At 51.5% G+C, this 17,445-nt stretch overlaps 1 protein-coding gene across 2 annotated transcripts in view; it reads right to left on the bottom strand.

The window, feature by feature from the left end:
- Positions 1-1,422: 1,422 nt before the first annotated feature.
- Positions 1,423-17,445, bottom strand: part of ATG2B (autophagy related 2B) — a 90,812-nt gene continuing 74,789 nt past the window's right edge. For both annotated transcript variants that reach the window (XM_077267366.1, XM_077267365.1), the window contains exons 39-43: positions 5,613-5,695; positions 4,853-4,974; positions 3,752-3,906; positions 3,481-3,630; positions 1,423-2,462 (exon numbers count right to left, since the gene is read on the bottom strand). In XM_077267366.1, the coding sequence (XP_077123481.1) occupies positions 2,232-2,462; positions 3,481-3,630; positions 3,752-3,906; positions 4,853-4,974; positions 5,613-5,695 (741 nt within the window). In that variant the 3' untranslated portion in view covers positions 1,423-2,231. The remainder of the gene's footprint in view (positions 2,463-3,480; positions 3,631-3,751; positions 3,907-4,852; positions 4,975-5,612; positions 5,696-17,445) is intronic.

The raw sequence follows: 17,445 nt of genomic DNA, 5'->3' as shown, positions 1-17,445 counted from the left end.
CATCTGCACCCCATTCATAGACTGTGCAGACTAGGCGATGGTGTCATTTTTAGTGTCATGCATTGATCTCATCTCACGTTATTGCAGTCTGTGCCACCTTTGTGGTGTCTTCTGTGCCTGCTGTTGCTGCTGATGTTACAATTTTTTGAAATGTGGAGACTCCAAGTTGGGTTTCCATCTGGTGTGTTACCTGTAGCAGTAGGGCTCCCAGACCAGCAGGCCTGCACTTACTTTCAGCCAACTAGCTGTGTTACTTGCTTTACGTTTTTCTATCAATAGTACTATATGAAACTCATGTATGCGCCATCTGAGTGCTGGGAAAAATAATTGGAGCTGTTGCATGAGATATCAGGGCTCCCAGCTAAAAAGGCTTATACCACTTCCTTAACCACCAGGTCTTCATTGAATCTTCAATTCCAAGCTGTAAATCATGGGCCAGACCCTGATATCTCATGCATGGCCCATGGCTGACTGATTCTGTGCAATTTGCAAATTTCTACTCTGGGTCAATTAATGCCACTTTTCTTGGGATTTGCCCCTAATTTTTCCTGTTTGGGAAGCGGTTTGTTACCCCTTTAGGTGTTGAGTATACGTTTGGTTTGGCCTTCCATTGACTTGGGGTTTGCGTACGTTCGGCAAATCTAACTAAACCTTGAAAGGTTCGTTCATCACTACTCTTAATAGAGCCATGAAGTCTAGATTTCCTGAGAAATAGGGGGTCTTAGAAGTGCAGAGAATATACACTACCATGTAATAGATGGTACTGGAACGGAGACTGTTAGTTCAGGACATGGGAACGCACGATTGGCCAGAGTATTGGGGTCCAATAATATGAACGTATAAATTCAGTCTAAGTAAGACCGAAGACTGTGGTGAAACATTAAAAGAAATGATCTACAGTTAATCAGTTCTCTTGATACCTCGGGACCAGTTTGGCCTCTAAGAAGGACTCGATGGGTGACCAGGTGACAGAGGACTCATCCCCATGAGAGTCAGTGGCAGATGGTAGCTATGTCCTGTCCCAGGACCTGACATACAGCTGACCTTACAAGAACGAATGCTGCGTAGTGTTGGGGTTATGACGTGGAGAATTAGAACGTTTGCTCCACATGAGCGTTCAGCCATATTTCTATGGACAATGACATTTATGGATGTTGTCATTATCATCTCAGATGGAGGAGGTGACATTTATTCATTTTTTTTTTTATAAAAAGTACCAAAAATCACTGCCAGCTCTTTGCAAGTCTCACGGCCATCACATATCTGCCTACATGTGACTTCCCAGGGAGGCAGAACGTCGGGCACTCGCACATGATTTGCAAACATCCAGAGGTGATGTCGCTCTACAAATCAGATCACCCACATGATGAGAGGGAAGATTAACTTGGGGAAATCAACACCCCCCAAAGAGTGACACGCGCATAAAAGCTAATTTTGCATTTATTCAACAATCTAGGAGCAGCAAAAAGCGCGACTGCAGGAAAAGGTGCCGTACAGACATGGTGGTGGATAACGGGGGCCAGGACAGCTTCCCCTTAAGCCAGGAGGGGGCTGGCTGATGGATCAGCTCCACAGCTAGGAGGGGGCTGGCTGACGATTTGGCTCCATAGCTAGGAAGGGGTTCTCTTAGCTACCGATATAAGCTGTCAGTAACTCGCCCACTACTACACTGTTCACACTGGAACTTTTCATGTGTTTGGAGCTAAACATGGGTCCCTGGATTAAAGGACCTTTCCGCCGCCTGTGCAGCAATGAGTGACTCCTCCGCCTGCGGCGCACACTCACCATAACACAAATGTTTTATTAACACTATAAACAGATTACAAATGTACAGACTAAATGTAACACATGACTTTATACCTCCGCCATTCGGAGGACTTGGGGAATCTACATACGACAAGGAACGGAATTATTATTCACTTTCAGCCATGTGCAAAGCTGAGGGGGAAAAAAAAAGGAACAAAGTGTGCAGAGTAACACTTCTAGAAAGCTGCTGCCAAAATAGAGATCATTTTGTGGAACTGAGCGAAGACGGGGAGAGGAGGGAGCTGAAGCTGAGGAGCCGAGATGGCCGAGCTGCATCTGACACAGTACAACCAGTGTCCTGTGCACCCGGGAAGGATCCACATGTGGTCGGGGTTACACCCATTCCTGAGCTGTTTGTTAGTTATGAGTCACAGTATTCACCGGCTCCTAGTGCGCAGGTCCACAGCCCTGCCAGCGCCCGGGCTCTATCCTTCTTCTAATCTCCATTTCTGAGACTCTTCTTCCCGGACATCGGGTCTGATCTGATTCCTCATTCCACCTAGCACATTGGATGTGGCTTCTGTGGCCACGATTAGTGGTTTCACGACAGCAGGGGGGATCTGACGGAGGACTCCCCCCACAGCGCCGGTGACCCCTCTGTTCTCATGCTCACGTGCCGCCGTCTCGTAGATGGTTTGGGCGGTGTCTGTGATGCCCTGGAAAAGAGGCATTAGGGGGAAGACTTTAATCTCACGTTGAAACAAGAACATAACTAACAGGGTGGTCCAGCGCTATTCACTTCCACATTGGGAGGAAGGAGGTGCAGATGACGTGGAGGACGCTTGCCTGATCGCTATGTGCGGTGCACAAGTCCTGGCAGGAACAATGTCAGCAGCACCACCTACCTCCCAATGCGGAGCTGAGCGGTGCAGGACAACCTCTTTAATGGTAAGGTGGGAAAAGAAGATTGAGAAAATGCGCAATAGATTAGGTATATGCCTTAAAGGGGTTGTCTGGAATTGGAAAAAAAAAATCCCAATCCTCAGCAATTCCTATAAAGGGTTATTGCCTATTTAGGCATTTATGGAATATCCTTTGAATAGGCCATACATGTCTGCTAGGTTCTGACCCCAGGGGTGGAAGAATGGGGGTCCCCGGCCAACTACCTGGTGAGGCAGCTGGCACAAATGAATGGGGAGGTAGTGTGCACAACTCACAGAAGTGAATAGAGTCAAAGGGTCATTGCCACCATCAACAAGTTATCGCCTATCCATACGTTAGGTGATAATTTGCCGATCACAGGTGGTCTGACTGTTGGGACCCCCACCGATGCCAGGAGTCGGACACATGGAGTAACAGCCGGACATTATTGTACCTCTGCACCATTCTCTATGGGGCCGCTGGGAATGGTCAGGTACAGTGCTGGCCTTTACTCTGTGGTCCTACAGACAATGAATGTCCGCCGGCCCCCCAGACAGTGAATTTCTTATATTCTTTGTGTATTAATTATTAAGCTTTACTAATCTCTGCTTTCAGTCACTGAATGGAAACCTTCATAAGGGCTAGAGGGTGGAACTCATGATGGGCACATGACTGGCACAACGGGCGCGGCTCGATGTAAGAGAGAAGTCCACGGGCCGGGTACTTGTGTGACCTCCGAACTATTCATTGACGAGAAGCAGAGACCTTACAAAGTACATAACGCCCTTGCAGTGGCTCAGTCTACGCTGTCACCTCTTTAACCACGGTATAAGCTTTGGCGACTCCTTCTCTTAGGTCCACAGGTTGGTGCATGAGGCGATGATGAGAAAAGCGCTTGGCTCTTCTCAACTCCACAGGACTGGGTCCCGGTGACACCATGTCATAGGCGGTCTCTGCGGCGGCCTGAGCACAGGAAGGAAAGGTCAGAATATGCACCAGTAGGACCAGAACTACCCACTGACGGGATTGGTAATGGCACATGTGGGGCAGGTGGGACCCCCTCATCACATGAGGAGGGGGATACCTGTATCGTCTGCACCACTCTGTTGGTCAGTTCCAGGGCAGCCATGGCGGTGGATGTCCCGAATGATGCAGCACCTCTCTGGAAGCCTCGAACAATGCGGCCATCTTTATAATACTGCTCTATGGGCAGCCACACCAAATCCTTAAGACCCTGAACTGAAAAGGAAAGAAGAGAGTGAGGAGGTTCAACAGAGACCACGGTGAGTTATTACTTACAGGATTAGTTATTTATGTGCAGATGTCCTAGATGGACCCTTACATAAAAGAAAAAGATGTTCAATATCATTCCCTCCAAACTGTTCAGGCTGTAAGGGGTTGAAGGGCAGCTGGACATATAGGATAAAAGTCTCCGAACCCGCAGGTATCTGTAGGACCAGCCGATATGTATGGGAGGTCTCTAGCCCTGAAACAGCAGAAGTCAGGGGGAAGAATGGCAGCAAATGTCGGATGTAAGATATGCAGCCCCCGCATCATTGCTGCCGATTACCTACAGTTTCGGCTTCAAAGGTGAAGCTGTGGGTCAAAGTTTGCATTCCTGGTGGTCTAGAGCGAGGGTGTCAGTCTGTTACGAATAGTCTAAAAGCGAGGGTGCGCTAGTGTCAGGGTGTCTCTCTCAAGGTCTGTACCCCTAAAAGTCTACAGCAAGAGTGCGTGTGTGTGGCAATGTTTGTATCCTTGGTGGTCTAGAGCAAGGTTGGGTGAGTATGTTTCTACATCTGTATCCCTGGTGGTCTAGAGCAAGGTTGGGCGAGTATGTTTCTACATCTGTATCCCTGGTGGTCTAGAGCAAGGTTGGGCGAGTATGTTTCTACATCTGTATCCCTGGTGGTCTAGAGCAAGGTTGGGCGAGTATGTTTCTACATCTGTATCCCTGGTGGTCTAGAGCAAGGTTGGGTAAGTAGGTTTGTATCTCTGGTGGTCTAAAACAGATGGTTATAACCTCCTCCCCATCAGCTCTGGACCAGCCACAAGCTCCTCTAAACCAGCAGGGATGCCGATAGTGATGCCCCACTTTTGCCTTAGTCTACCTGGTTTTGAGTTAGGGGGGTACAGCCCCCCTTCAAACCTCACACCACAATGATAGCAGCCATGTGTGGATTACCCAGCTGCACCAGAGAATGCATCGGCCCCACTCCTCCCAGGATGCCCGGCAGCTGGTTCTTCTTGATGTCCGTCAGCCATTCATTAATGGCATAAGAGAATAGCTTGTCCACGCCTAATAACCTGGAGGAGAGAGAAGCGGGGGAAGTCTCACTCTAGGAGGAGGAACATGGGGGTCACTGACCATATCCTAAATACATCTACAGGAGACGTCAGGACCGGCACCGGAGACAAGGAGCAAGGACGGGGAGGAGAGCAGCGGTTGGTCCGGGCATTGTGGTCTCTACTGGGGTCATGAATGCTAGACGTATGAAGCCAGCCTTACAGAGAAGCCGGCAAATCTCACGGCAGCGTCAGTAATGACATATATCCGCTGTGACATACATAACTAGGTGGCAGAGGAGCAGATGCAGGGGAATCAATGTCGGACCCCTGCTCCCTCCATGTCTGCTCTTGACCAGCAGTAATATAAAGTCCGTTTTTCTTATGGACAAGGATCAAATAGGGGGTCAACTATTAGGAAAAATGTCTCTCCCACCAGAAACAGATCACGGGCTGAACAAGAACAAAGGGGTGGCCCGGATTCTAATCTAGGGCAGAGAGACCCCCTTACTGAAAAGGGACCAGTGACACTCACTGGTCTACTAATTCTTACATTTCAAGGAGGGACAAACAGAGGAGCAGTGCAATATAACCTAGGCAGACGGTCAGCATTTCCTACGCCCATCGCCCCTTTACTGGCGGTGACGATGACCACTTACCCGTGCCGGTAGCAGAGTCTCTTCAGCTTCAACTCAGAGTTGTTCAGCTGGGCCAGTCCAATTAGTATGCCAGTTAATGTCCCCTAAACAACACAGACATAACGGTATTGATTCCCATCAGGATCTGCCCATACATCAGTCATGGCTTCTGACGGATTGGGTCTGGGACAGATCATACATGTAGACGCCGCCAATACTAGGAGTCGTATTGTCTTGTTTGATGAGTGAAATTGAACAGTGCTTGTAAAAAGAAGGAACTTTGCAATTTATCCCTAATTAAAACTCTTAATCGTTCTTAAGAATGTACATTTTCAGATCAATGTCAAGGTTACTGGCCACCTCTGTAATCTATCAGCAGTGGACGATTTCTATGGCAAAGAAAGCACGCTAGCAAGTCGTTTGCTATAAAGGCTCCCTGCACTTCTCCCATGATGCGTCGCAGAAAAAAAAACAGTTTAAACCATGCGGTGTGACCTTGCAAGGAAGTGAACAGTTTTTCCATCAGGAGCACACCGCTACCCAGACAAGGAGAAGCCGGGAGGAAGGGGAACAGTGCGCGCTTGAAGACCATATATAAAGAAGAAGAAAGAACTACGTAACGATAGGCACACCTGATAGTTCTTAATAATCTAATGACGGTAAACTTTATTGGCAAAGAGTGGACAAAAGGTTAACATTTAATTCTGTACAACATACCCCAACGCCATTACTGCATATAGTTCAATTCAACCAAATAATTTTCTCCATTGATTAAACATCTGAACAATCAGAAGGATCCCCTGAATGCACCGCTAGTCCCAGCATCACAAAGTAATATACCAAAAAACAATCAAGTAATATACCAAAAAACAATCAAAGTAAGAGGTTATATATAGCCAAGAAAGTAGATATAGTACTGTACACATTATATATTGTTAGGGGCAGCATGGTGGTGCAGTGGTTAGCACTGCAGTCTTGCAGCGCTGGAGTTCAAGTCCCACCAAGGACAACATCTGCAAGGAGTTTGTATGTTCTCCCCTTGTTTGCGTGGGTTTCCTCCGGGTACTCCGGTTTCCTCACACATTCCAAAGACATACTCTCACTCTACCCCTCCACCAGGCCTATACATCAATGTCAATGGCTGCTCACTTTCTCCAGTCCCACACGCCCGGGGCCTCAGGGTGATCCTTGACTCTGCCCTCTATTTCAAGCCACATATCCAAGCCCTTGCCTCCTCCTGACAACTCAAACTCAAAAATATTTCCCGGATCCGCGCATTCCTTGACCATGAAACTACAAAAACACTAGTGCATGTCCTTATCTCCTGCCTTGACTACTGCAACCTCCTACTCTCTGGACTCCCCTCTAGCACTCTGGCACCACTCCAATCCATCCTACACTCTGCTGCCCGACTAATCTACCTGTCTCCCCGCTACTCCCCAGCCTCTCCCCTATGTCAAGCCCTTCACTGGCTTTCTATTGTCCAGAGGCTCCAGTTCCAAACCCTTACTATAACATACAAAGCCATCCACAACCTGTCTCCTCCATACATCTGTGACCTCGTCTCCCGGGACTTACCTACACGCAACTGTCGATCTTCACAAGATCTCCTTCTCTACTCCCCCCTCATCTCTTCTTCCCACAACCACATACAAGACTTCTCCTGTGCTTCCCCCATACTCTGGAACTCTCTACCCCAACACATCAGACTCTCACCTACCATAGAAACCTTCAAAAGGAACCTGAATACCCACCTCTTCCGACAAGCCTACAGCCTGCAGTGATCCTCAACCTACTGAACTGCCGCACGACCAGCTCTACCCTCTCCTAGTGTATCCTCAACCATCCCCTGCAGACTGTGAGCCCTCGCGGGCAGGGCCCTCCCTCCTTATGTACCTGTGTGCCTTGTTTTTTTGCTCATGTTTAATGTACTTGTCTATATTCGTCCCCTTTTTCACATGTAAAGCGCCATGGAATAAATGGCGCTATAAAAATGTATAATAATAAATGTATAATAATAATAATAATAATAATGAATTTAGATTGTGAGCCCCATCGGGGACAGCAAAGATAATGTGTGCAAACTGTAAAGCGCTGCGCAATATGTTAGCACTATATAAAAAGATTATTATTATTATACAGTTAATAAATTCAAGGTTAAACAGATATCTCAAAAACCCAGCAAAACTCATGAGAGACACAAGGCCAATAAGGTAACTGGACTGCTGAAAGGACATCACCAGAACAGGTATCTCCAATACCGGATGGTCAATCTCAGGGTAACAACCAACTATAAATGAGAACCTGAGCAGAGGATAAAATATACCTACTGGCACCTAGATTATGGGAATGCCTAAAACTGAATAGAGCAACATAATGTAAAGAAGCATAATATGGCGGGGGATGAGACCCCATGCAGGTTGCCCTGTAAAGCATGGCTTTGTCAGGAGAAGTGGGACCATGTGGGGCCCACTACACTGTATGGAGGACCATGTGGGGCCCAGTACACTGTATGGAGGACTACATGTGGGGCCCACTACACTGTATGGAGGACTATATGTGGGGCACACTACATCATATGAAGGACCATGTGGGGCCCAATACACTGTATGGAGGACTATGTGGGGCACACTACACTGTATGGAGGACTATATGTGGGGCCCACTACACTGTATGGAGGACTATATGTGGGGCCCACTACATCATATGAAGGACCATGTGGGGCCCACTACACTGTATGGAGGACTATGTGGGGCCCACTACACTGTATGGAGGACTATATGTGGGGCCCACTACACTGTATGGAGGACTATATGTGGGGCCCACTACATCATATGAAGGACCATGTGGGCCCACTACACTGTATGGAGGACCATGTGGGGCCCACTACACTGTATGGAGGACCATGTGGGGCCCACTACACTGTATGGAGGACCATGTGGGGCCCATTACACTGTATCTCTCGTTGAATTTAGGGTGCCAACCTCCGCAAGTAGGAAGGTATTCAGCAGGCTCTAGTTTAGGAGATAGTGCACCTCTCCTTACACCTAGCCTTTGTATGATTGTGTGCTTAGGCTACGTTCACATTTGCGTTGTGCGCCGCAGCGCACAACGCAAACAAAAACGCGGCAAAACGCACGCTAAAACGTCGTTTTTGGCCGAAAGTTGGACGCAAAAAAAATGCAACTTGATGCGTTTCTTGCGTCCAACGCTTGCGGCCATGCGGCGCAAAACGCAGCACAACGCATGTCCATGCGCCCCCATGTTAAATATAGGGGCGCATGACGCATGCGGCGCCGCTGCGGCGCTGACCGCAAATGTGAACGTAGCCTTAACCATTTCCTGCACCGTGCTACTCCAAAATGCATTTAGATTCACTTAGACATAGTTTTTTCACTGGCATAACTATCATGTAATGACCATTGTCCCTAAGGCTACTTTCACACTAGCGTTAACTGCAATACGTCGCAAATGCGTCGTTTTGCCGAAAAAACGCATCCTGCTAAAGTGCTTGCAGGATGCGTTTTTTCAGCATTGACTAACATTAGCGACGCATTTGCGATGCATTGCCACACGTCGCAACCGTCGTGCGACGGTTGTGCCGGGCCGTCGGGACCAAAAAACGTTACATGTAACGTTTTTTGCTCCCGGCGGTCCGCTTTTTCCGACCGCGCATGCGCGGCCGGAACTCCGCCCCCACCTCCCCGCACTTCCCTGCACCTCACAATGGGGCAGCGGATGCGCTGGAAAAATGCATCCGCTGTACCCGTTGTGCGGCGGAGACAACGCTAGCGTCGGTGACCTCGGCCCAACGCACTGCGACGGACCGAGCCCGACGCTAGTGTGAAAGAAGCCTTAGCTGGTTAATCCTTCAGACTTTGGGTCAGTGCCATTGTGCATCTTCCCTTGCACATCCCTTATTTATATTCTCCTCTACATATGAGAAGTTTATGAGGGGCATTGTCGACTTAAATTGGTCCCTTAGGAATGTTGAAATGTGAGTGGTAGCGCCACCTGCTGCATATTTATAGTGAGCGCCTACCCCCATAGTCGGCTATATCTTCTGTAGTGTAAGGTTACACTCACTACCTGTGTCTTTGCCCCTATTTTATTGATACTCTCTACTGGTTTTGCACATCTGCACTTTATTCACCCTCATAGGGTTTATTTTTGGTATTTTTTGTTCATTAAAAGTAAATTTTTAAAGCGTCCATAATCTACTATATAATTGTCTAAGGGGTACTTCCGTCTGTCCTTCTGTCTGTAACGGTTATTCGTTCGCTGATTGGTCTCGGCAGCAGCCTGTCATGGCTGCCGCAACCAATCAGCGACGTGCACAGTCCGGAAGAAAATGGCCGCTCCTTACACTGCGCAGTCAGTGCCCGCTCCGTACTCCCCTCCAGTCTGCCCTCACACAGGGCACTCCGTTACCGCTGCTATTAACCCTGTGTGACCAAGTTTTTTTTTTTACTATTGACGCAGCCTATGCAGTGCCAATAGTAAAAACATCGAATGTTAAAAATAATAAAAAAAATAAAAAATGATTATATACTCACCTACGCTGCCTTTCCCGCTCCTCGCGATGCAACCGGCACGTTCCGGTCGCACGGATGGTCTGGCAGAAGGACCTGCCATGACGTCACGGTCATGTGACCGCGACGTCATCACAAGTCCTGCGCGCCTGCGTGGAAAGGACCTGCCGCGACGTCACGGTCATGTGACCGCGACGTCAGCACACCCTGGGACCGGAAGATGCCGCCTGCACCCCACACAGGCGACAGAGCTACAACGCGCCTGCGGAAGGTGAGTACCGTATATACTCGAGTATAAGCCGAGATTTTCAGCCCAAATTTTTGGGCTGAAAGTGCCCCCTCGGCTTATACTCGAGTCACGGTCGGCGGGTGAGGGGGAGAGGGCGCTGAGGCATACTCACCTAGTCCCAGCGTTCCTGTCACTCCCCCTGCCCGTCCCATTGTCTTCGGTGCCGCAGCCTCTTCCCCTGAGCGGTCACGTGGGACCGCTCATTAGAGAAATGAATAGGCGGCTCCACCTCCCATAGGGGCGGAGCCGCATAATTCATTTCTCTAATCAGCGGTGCCGGTGACCGCTGATAGAGGAAGAGGCTGCGGCACCCGGAGACCAGCTGTCCGGGGGAAGGAGCGGGACGCCGGGAGCAGGTAAGTATCGCATATTCACCTGTCCTCGTTCCACACGCCGGGCGTCGCGCCATCTTCCCGGCGTCTCTCCGCACTGACTGTGCAGGTCAGAGGGCGCGATGACGCAGATAGTGTGCGCGCCGCCCTCTGCCTGATCAGTCAGTGCGGAGAGACGCCGGGAAGATGGCGCCGAGGAGCTGCAAGCAAGACAGGTGAGTATGTGTTTTATTATTTTATTGCAGCAGCAGCACAGCTATGGGGCAATAATGGACGGTGCAGAGCACTATATGGCACAGCTATGGGGCAACGGTGCAGAGCACTATATGGCACAGCTATCTATGGGGCAACGGTGCAGAGCACTATATGGCACAGCTATGGGGCAACGGTGCAGAGCACTATATGGCACAGCTATGGGGCAACGGTGCAGAGCACTATATGGCACAGCTATGGGGCAACGGTGCAGAGCACTATATGGCACAGCTATGGGGCAACGGTGCAGAGTACTATATGGCACAGCTATGGGGCAACGGTGCAGAGCACTATATGGCACAGCTATGGGGCAACGGTGCAGAGCACTATATGGCACAGCTATGGGGCAACGGTGCAGAGCACTATATGGCACAGCTATGGGGCAACTGTGCAGAGCACTATATGGCACAGCTATGGGGCAACGGTGCAGAGCACCATATATATGGCACAGCTATGGGGCAACGGTGCAGAGCACTATATGGCACAGCTATGGGGCAACGGTGCAGAGCATTATATATATGGCACAGCTATGGGGCAACGGTGCAGAGCATTGTATATATGGCACAGCTTTATGTGGAGCATCTATGGGGCCATAATGAACGGTGCAGAGCATTATATGTGGCACAGCTTTATGTGGAGCATCTATGGGGCCATAATGAACGGCATGGAGTATCTATTTATAGTGCTTTGGAACAAAGCACTATACTGTTATTCCATCGTGGATAACTTCTTATTATTATAGTGCTTTGGAACAAAGCACTATACTGTTATTCCATCGTGGATAACTTCTTCTTATTCTTATTATAGTGCTTTGGAACAAAGCACTATACTGTTATTCCATCGTGGATAACTTCTTCTTATTCTTATTATTATAGTGCTTTGGAACAAAGCACTATACTGTTATTCCATCGTGGATAACTTCTTCTTATTATAGTGCTTTGGAACAAAGCACTATACTGTTATTCCATCGTGGATAACTTCTTCTTATTCTTCTTATTATTATTCAGTCCGCAGTTAATGCGGCCCGAACCGCTTCACTCACAGACTCCAGTGAGGTGTCATTTCGAAGCCAGCGTCCCCAAGAGGTGTGCTAAGTATTTTTCGTGTCGATCGGATTTGTAGTTTTGGCGCAATTTGCGTTTGAAAATGTTTTTTCCCCTCATTGTAATGCATTTCAATAGGGAAATTTTCCCATAGGTTATAATGGCCGGGTTTCTGAGGCAATTTGAAATGTACCTGCCACCTGGCTGATTAGCTCATTGATATGCGCAGTCAGGCCCAGTTACTATGCCAACGCCTGCGAACTGTACATGACCACACCAGCACAGTTTTGCCAGATAATATCAGCTCTTAAAGTGATAGCACAGCACAATTTCAAAGCACTATCTGTAGTCTTATTATAATTATTGCCCCGCTCACCAAATCGGACCCAGAGTGGCGCCGCCCGCCAAATCGGACCCAGAGTAGTGGCGCCGCCCGCCAAATCGGACCCAGAGTGGCGCCGCCCGCCAAATCGGACCCAGAGTGGCGCCGCCCGCCAAATCGGACCCTGAGTGGCGCCGCCCGCCAAATCGGACCCAGAGTGGCGCCGCCCGCCAAATCGGACCCAGAGTGGCGCCGCCCGCCAAATCGGACCCAGAGTGGCGCCGCCCGCCAAATCGGACCCGGAGTGGCGCCGCCCGCCAGAGTGGCGCCGCCCGCCAAATCTGACCCAGGGTGGCGCCGCCCGCCAAATCGGACCCAGAGTGGCGCCGCCCGCCAAATCGGACCCAGAGTGGCGCCGCCCGCCAAATCGGACCCAGAGTGGCGCCGCCCGCCAAATCAGACCCAGAGTGGCGCCGCCCGCCAAATCGGACCCGGAGTGGCGCCGCCCGCCAAATCGGACCCGGAGTGGCGCCGCCCGCCAAATCGGACCCGGAGTGGCGCCGCCCGCCAAATCGGACCCGGAGTGGCGCCGCCCGCCAAATCGGACCCGGAGTGGCGCCGCCCGCCAAATCGGACCCGGAGTTGCGCCGCCCGCCAAATCGGACCTGGAATGGCGCCGCCCGCCAGAGTGGCGCCGCCCGCCAAATCGGACCCGGAGTGTCGCCGCCCGCCAAATCGGACCCGGAGTGGCGCCGCCCGCCAAATCGGACCCGGAGTGGCGCCGCCCGCCAAATCGGACCCGGAGTGGCGCCGCCCGCCAAATCGGAGCCGGAGTGGCGCCGCCCGCCAAATCGGAGCCGGAGTGGCGCCGCCCGCCAAATCGGACCCGGAGTGGCGCCGCCCGCCAAATCGGACCCGGAGTGGCGAAGCCCGCCAAATCGGACCCGGAGTGGCGTCGCCCGCCAAATCGGACCCGGAGTGGCGCCGCCCGCCAGAGTGGCGCCGCCCGCCAAATCGGACCCGGAGTGGCGCCGCCCGCCAAATCGGACCCGGAGTGGCGCCGCCCGCCAAATCGGACCCGGAGTGGCGCCGCCCGACAAATCGGACCCGGAGTGGCGCCGCCCGCCAAATCGGACCCGGAGTGGCGCTGCCTGCCAAATCGGACCCAGAGTGGCGCCGCCCGCCAAATCGGACCCAGAGTGGCTACAACTACCAAAACAGCGCCTGAGGGGCATCCAAGTGTGAAAGTCTTGCTGGGGTAACCCGGGCACCATTCCAAAGCACTATCTGTAGTTCCTTCAGGAAATACCCATCTAGTTCTTCTTATTATTCAGTCCGCACGTAATGCGGCCCGAACCGCTAAACTCACAGACTCCAGTGAGGTGTCATTTCGAAGCCAGCGTTCCTGAGAGGTGTGCTAAGTATTTTTCGTGTCGATCGGATTTGTAGTTTTGGCGCAATTTGCGTTTGAAAAAAGTGTCTCAATGCGTTTCAATAGGGAAATTTTCCTATACGTTTATAATGGGCCTGATTTCTGAGGCAATTTCTAAAAATAACTGCCAACTGCCAGCTGGCTGATTAGCTCATTGATATGTGCAGTCAGACACAGTTACTATGCCAACGCCTATGAACTCTACATCAGCCCACCAGGTCACAAGTTGTCAGATAATATCAGCTCTTAAAGTGACAGTACAGCACAATTCCAAAGCACTATCTGTAGTCTTATTATTATTATTACCAGATGGTGGCCTGATTCTAACGCATCGGGTATTCTAGAATATGCATGTCCACGAAGTATATTGCACAGCCGCGCAGTATACAGCGCAGAGCCCTGCAGTATACAGCGCAGAGCCCCGCAGCATACAGCGCAGAGCCGCGCAGCATACAGCGCAGAGCCGCGCAGCATACAGCGCAGAATACAGCGCAGAGCCGCGCAATATACAGCGCAGAGCCGCGCAGTATACAGCGCAGTCAGACCCAGTTACTATGCCAACGCCTATGAACTCTACATGAGCCCAGCACACAAGTTTTGTCACATAATATCAGCTCTTAAAGTGATAGCACAGCACAATTCCAAAGCACTATCTGTAGTCATATTATAATTATTGCCCCGCTCACCAAATCGGACCCGGAGGTGCCCCGCCCACCAAATCAGACCCTGAGGTGCCCAGCCCACCAAATCGGTCCCTGAGGTGCCCCGCCCACCGAATCGGACCCAGAGTGGCTCCGCCCACCAAATCGGACCCAGAGTGACCCGGCCCACCAAATCGGACCCAGAGTGACCCGGCCCACCAAATCGGACCCAGAGTGACCCGGCCCACCAAATCGGACCCAGAGTGACCCGGCCCACCAAATCGGACCCAGAGTGACCCGGCCCACCAAATCGGACCCAGAGTGACCCGGCCCACCAAATCGGACCCAGAGTGACCCGGCCCACCAAATCGGACCCAGAGTGACCCGGCCCACCAAATCGGACCCAGAGTGACCCGGCCCACCAAATCGGACCCAGAGTGACCCGGGCCACCAAATCGGACCCAGAGTGACCCGGGCCACCAAATCGGACCCAGAGTGACCCGGGCCACCAAATCGGACCCAGAGTGACCCGGCCCACCAAATCGGACCCAGAGTGACCCGGCCCACCAAATCGGACCCAGAGTGACCCGGCCCACCAAATCGGACCCAGAGTGACCCGGCCCACCAAATCGGACCCAGAGTGACCCGGCCCACCAAATCGGACCCAGAGTGACCCGGCCCACCAAATCGGACCCAGAGTGACCCGGCCCACCAAATCGGACCCAGAGTGACCCGGCCCACCAAATCGGACCCAGAGTGGCGCCGCCCGCCAAATCGGACCCAGAGTGGCGCCGCCCGCCAAATCGGACCCAGAGTGGCGCCGCCCGCCAAATCGGACCCAGAGTGGCGCCGCCCGCCAAATCGGACCCAGAGTGGCGCCGCCCGCCAAATCGGACAGAGTGGCGCCGCCCGCCAAATCGGACCCAGAATGGCGCCGCCCGCCAAATCGGACCCAGAGTGGCGCCGCCCGCCAAATCGGACCCAGAGTGGCGCCGCCCGCCAAATCGGACCCAGAGTGGCGCCGCCCGCCAAATCGGACCCAGAGTGGCGCCGCCCGCCAAATCGGACCCAGAGTGGCGCCGCCCGCCAAATCGGACCCAGAGTGGCGCCGCCCGCCAAATCGGACCCAGAGTGGCGCCGCCCGCCAAATCGGACCCAGAGTGGCGCCGCCCGCCAAATCTGACCCAGAGTGGCGCCGCCCGCCAAATCGGACCCAGAGTGGCGCCGCCCGCCAAATCGGACCCAGAGTGACCCCGCCCACCAAACCTGACCCAGATTGACCCAACCCACCAAATCAGACCCAGAGTGACTCCGCCTACCAAATCGGACCGCCTGAGGGGCACCCAAGTGTGAAAGTCTTGCAGGGGCAGCCCTGGCACCATTCCAAAGCACTATCTGTAGTTCCTTCAGGAAATACCCATCTAGTTCTTCTTATTATTCAGTCCGCACGTAATGCGGCCCGAACCGCTAAACTCACAGACTCCAGTGAGGTGTAATTTCGAAGCCAGCGTTCCTGAGAGGTGTGCTAAGTATTTTTCGTGTCGATCGGATTTGTAGTTTTGGCGCAATTTGCGTTTGAAAAAAGTGTCTCAATGCATTTCAATAGGGAAATTTTCCAATACGTTTATAATGGGCCTGATTTCTGAGGCAATTTCTAAAAATAACTGCCACCTGGCTGATTACCTCATTGATATGCGCAGTGAGACCCAGTTACTATGCCAACGCCTAGAAACTCTACATCAGCCCACCAGGTCACAAGTTTTGTCAGATAATATCAGCTCTTAAAGTGACAGTACAGCACAATTACAAAGCACTATCTGTAGTCTTATCATTATTGCCCCGCTCACCAAATCGGACCCAGCCCACCAAATCGGACCAGAGTGCCCCCGCTTGCCAAATCGGACCCAGAGTGACCCGGCCCACCAAATCGGACCCAGAGTGACCCGGCCCACCAAATCGGACCCAGAGTGACCCGGCCCACCAAATCGGACCCAGAGTGACCCGGCCCACCAAATCGGACCCAGAGTGACCCGGCCCACCAAATCGGACCCAGAGTGACCCGGCCCACCAAATCGGACCCAGAGTGACCCGGGCCATCAAATAGGACCCAGAGTGACCCGGCCCACCAAATCGGACCCAGAGTGACCCGGCCCACCAAATCGGACCCAGAGTGACCCGGTCCACCAAATCGGACCCAGAGTGGCCTCAACCCTGAGGGGCTACAACTACCAAACCAGCGCCTGAGGGGCACCCAAGTGTGAAAGTCTTGCAGGGGCAGCCCGGGCACCATTCCAAAGCACTATCTGTAGTTCCTTCAGGAAATACCCATCTAGTTATAGTGCTTTGGAACAAAGCACTATACTGTTATTCCATCGTGGATAACTTCTTCTTATTCTTATTATAGTGCTTTGGAACAAAGCACTATACTGTCATTCCATCGTGGATAACTTCTTCTTCTTATTATTATTATTATAGTGCTTTGGAACAAAGCACTATACTGTTATTCCACCGTGGTAAACTTCTTCTTATTATTATTCTTCTTATTATTCAGTCCGCACGTAATGCGGCCCGAACCGCTAAACTCACAGACTCCAGTGAGGTGTCATTTCGAAGCCAGCGTTCCTGAGAGGTGTGCTAAGTATTTTTCGTGTCGATCGGATTTGTAGTTTTGGCGCAATTTGCGTTTGAAAAAAGTGTCTCAATGCGTTTCAATAGGGAAATTTTCCAATACGTTTATAATGGGCCTGATTTCTGAGGCAATTTCTAAAAATAACTGCCACCTGGCTGATTAGCTCATTGATATGCGCAGTGAGACCCAGTTACTATGCCAACGCCTATAAACTACATCAGCCCACCAGGTCACAAGTTTTGTCAGATAATATCAGCTCTTAAAGTGACAGTAGAGCACAATTCCAAAACACTATCTGTAGTCTTATAATTATTGCCCCGCTCACCAAATCGGACCCAGCCCACCAAATCGGACCAGAGTGGCGCCGCCCGCCAAATCGGAC

This window comes from Ranitomeya variabilis, chromosome 1 (assembly GCF_051348905.1).
Source record: "Ranitomeya variabilis isolate aRanVar5 chromosome 1, aRanVar5.hap1, whole genome shotgun sequence".
NCBI classification, from domain to species: Eukaryota; Metazoa; Chordata; class Amphibia; order Anura; family Dendrobatidae; genus Ranitomeya; species Ranitomeya variabilis.
This window is presented reverse-complemented; position numbering and strand designations above follow the sequence as displayed.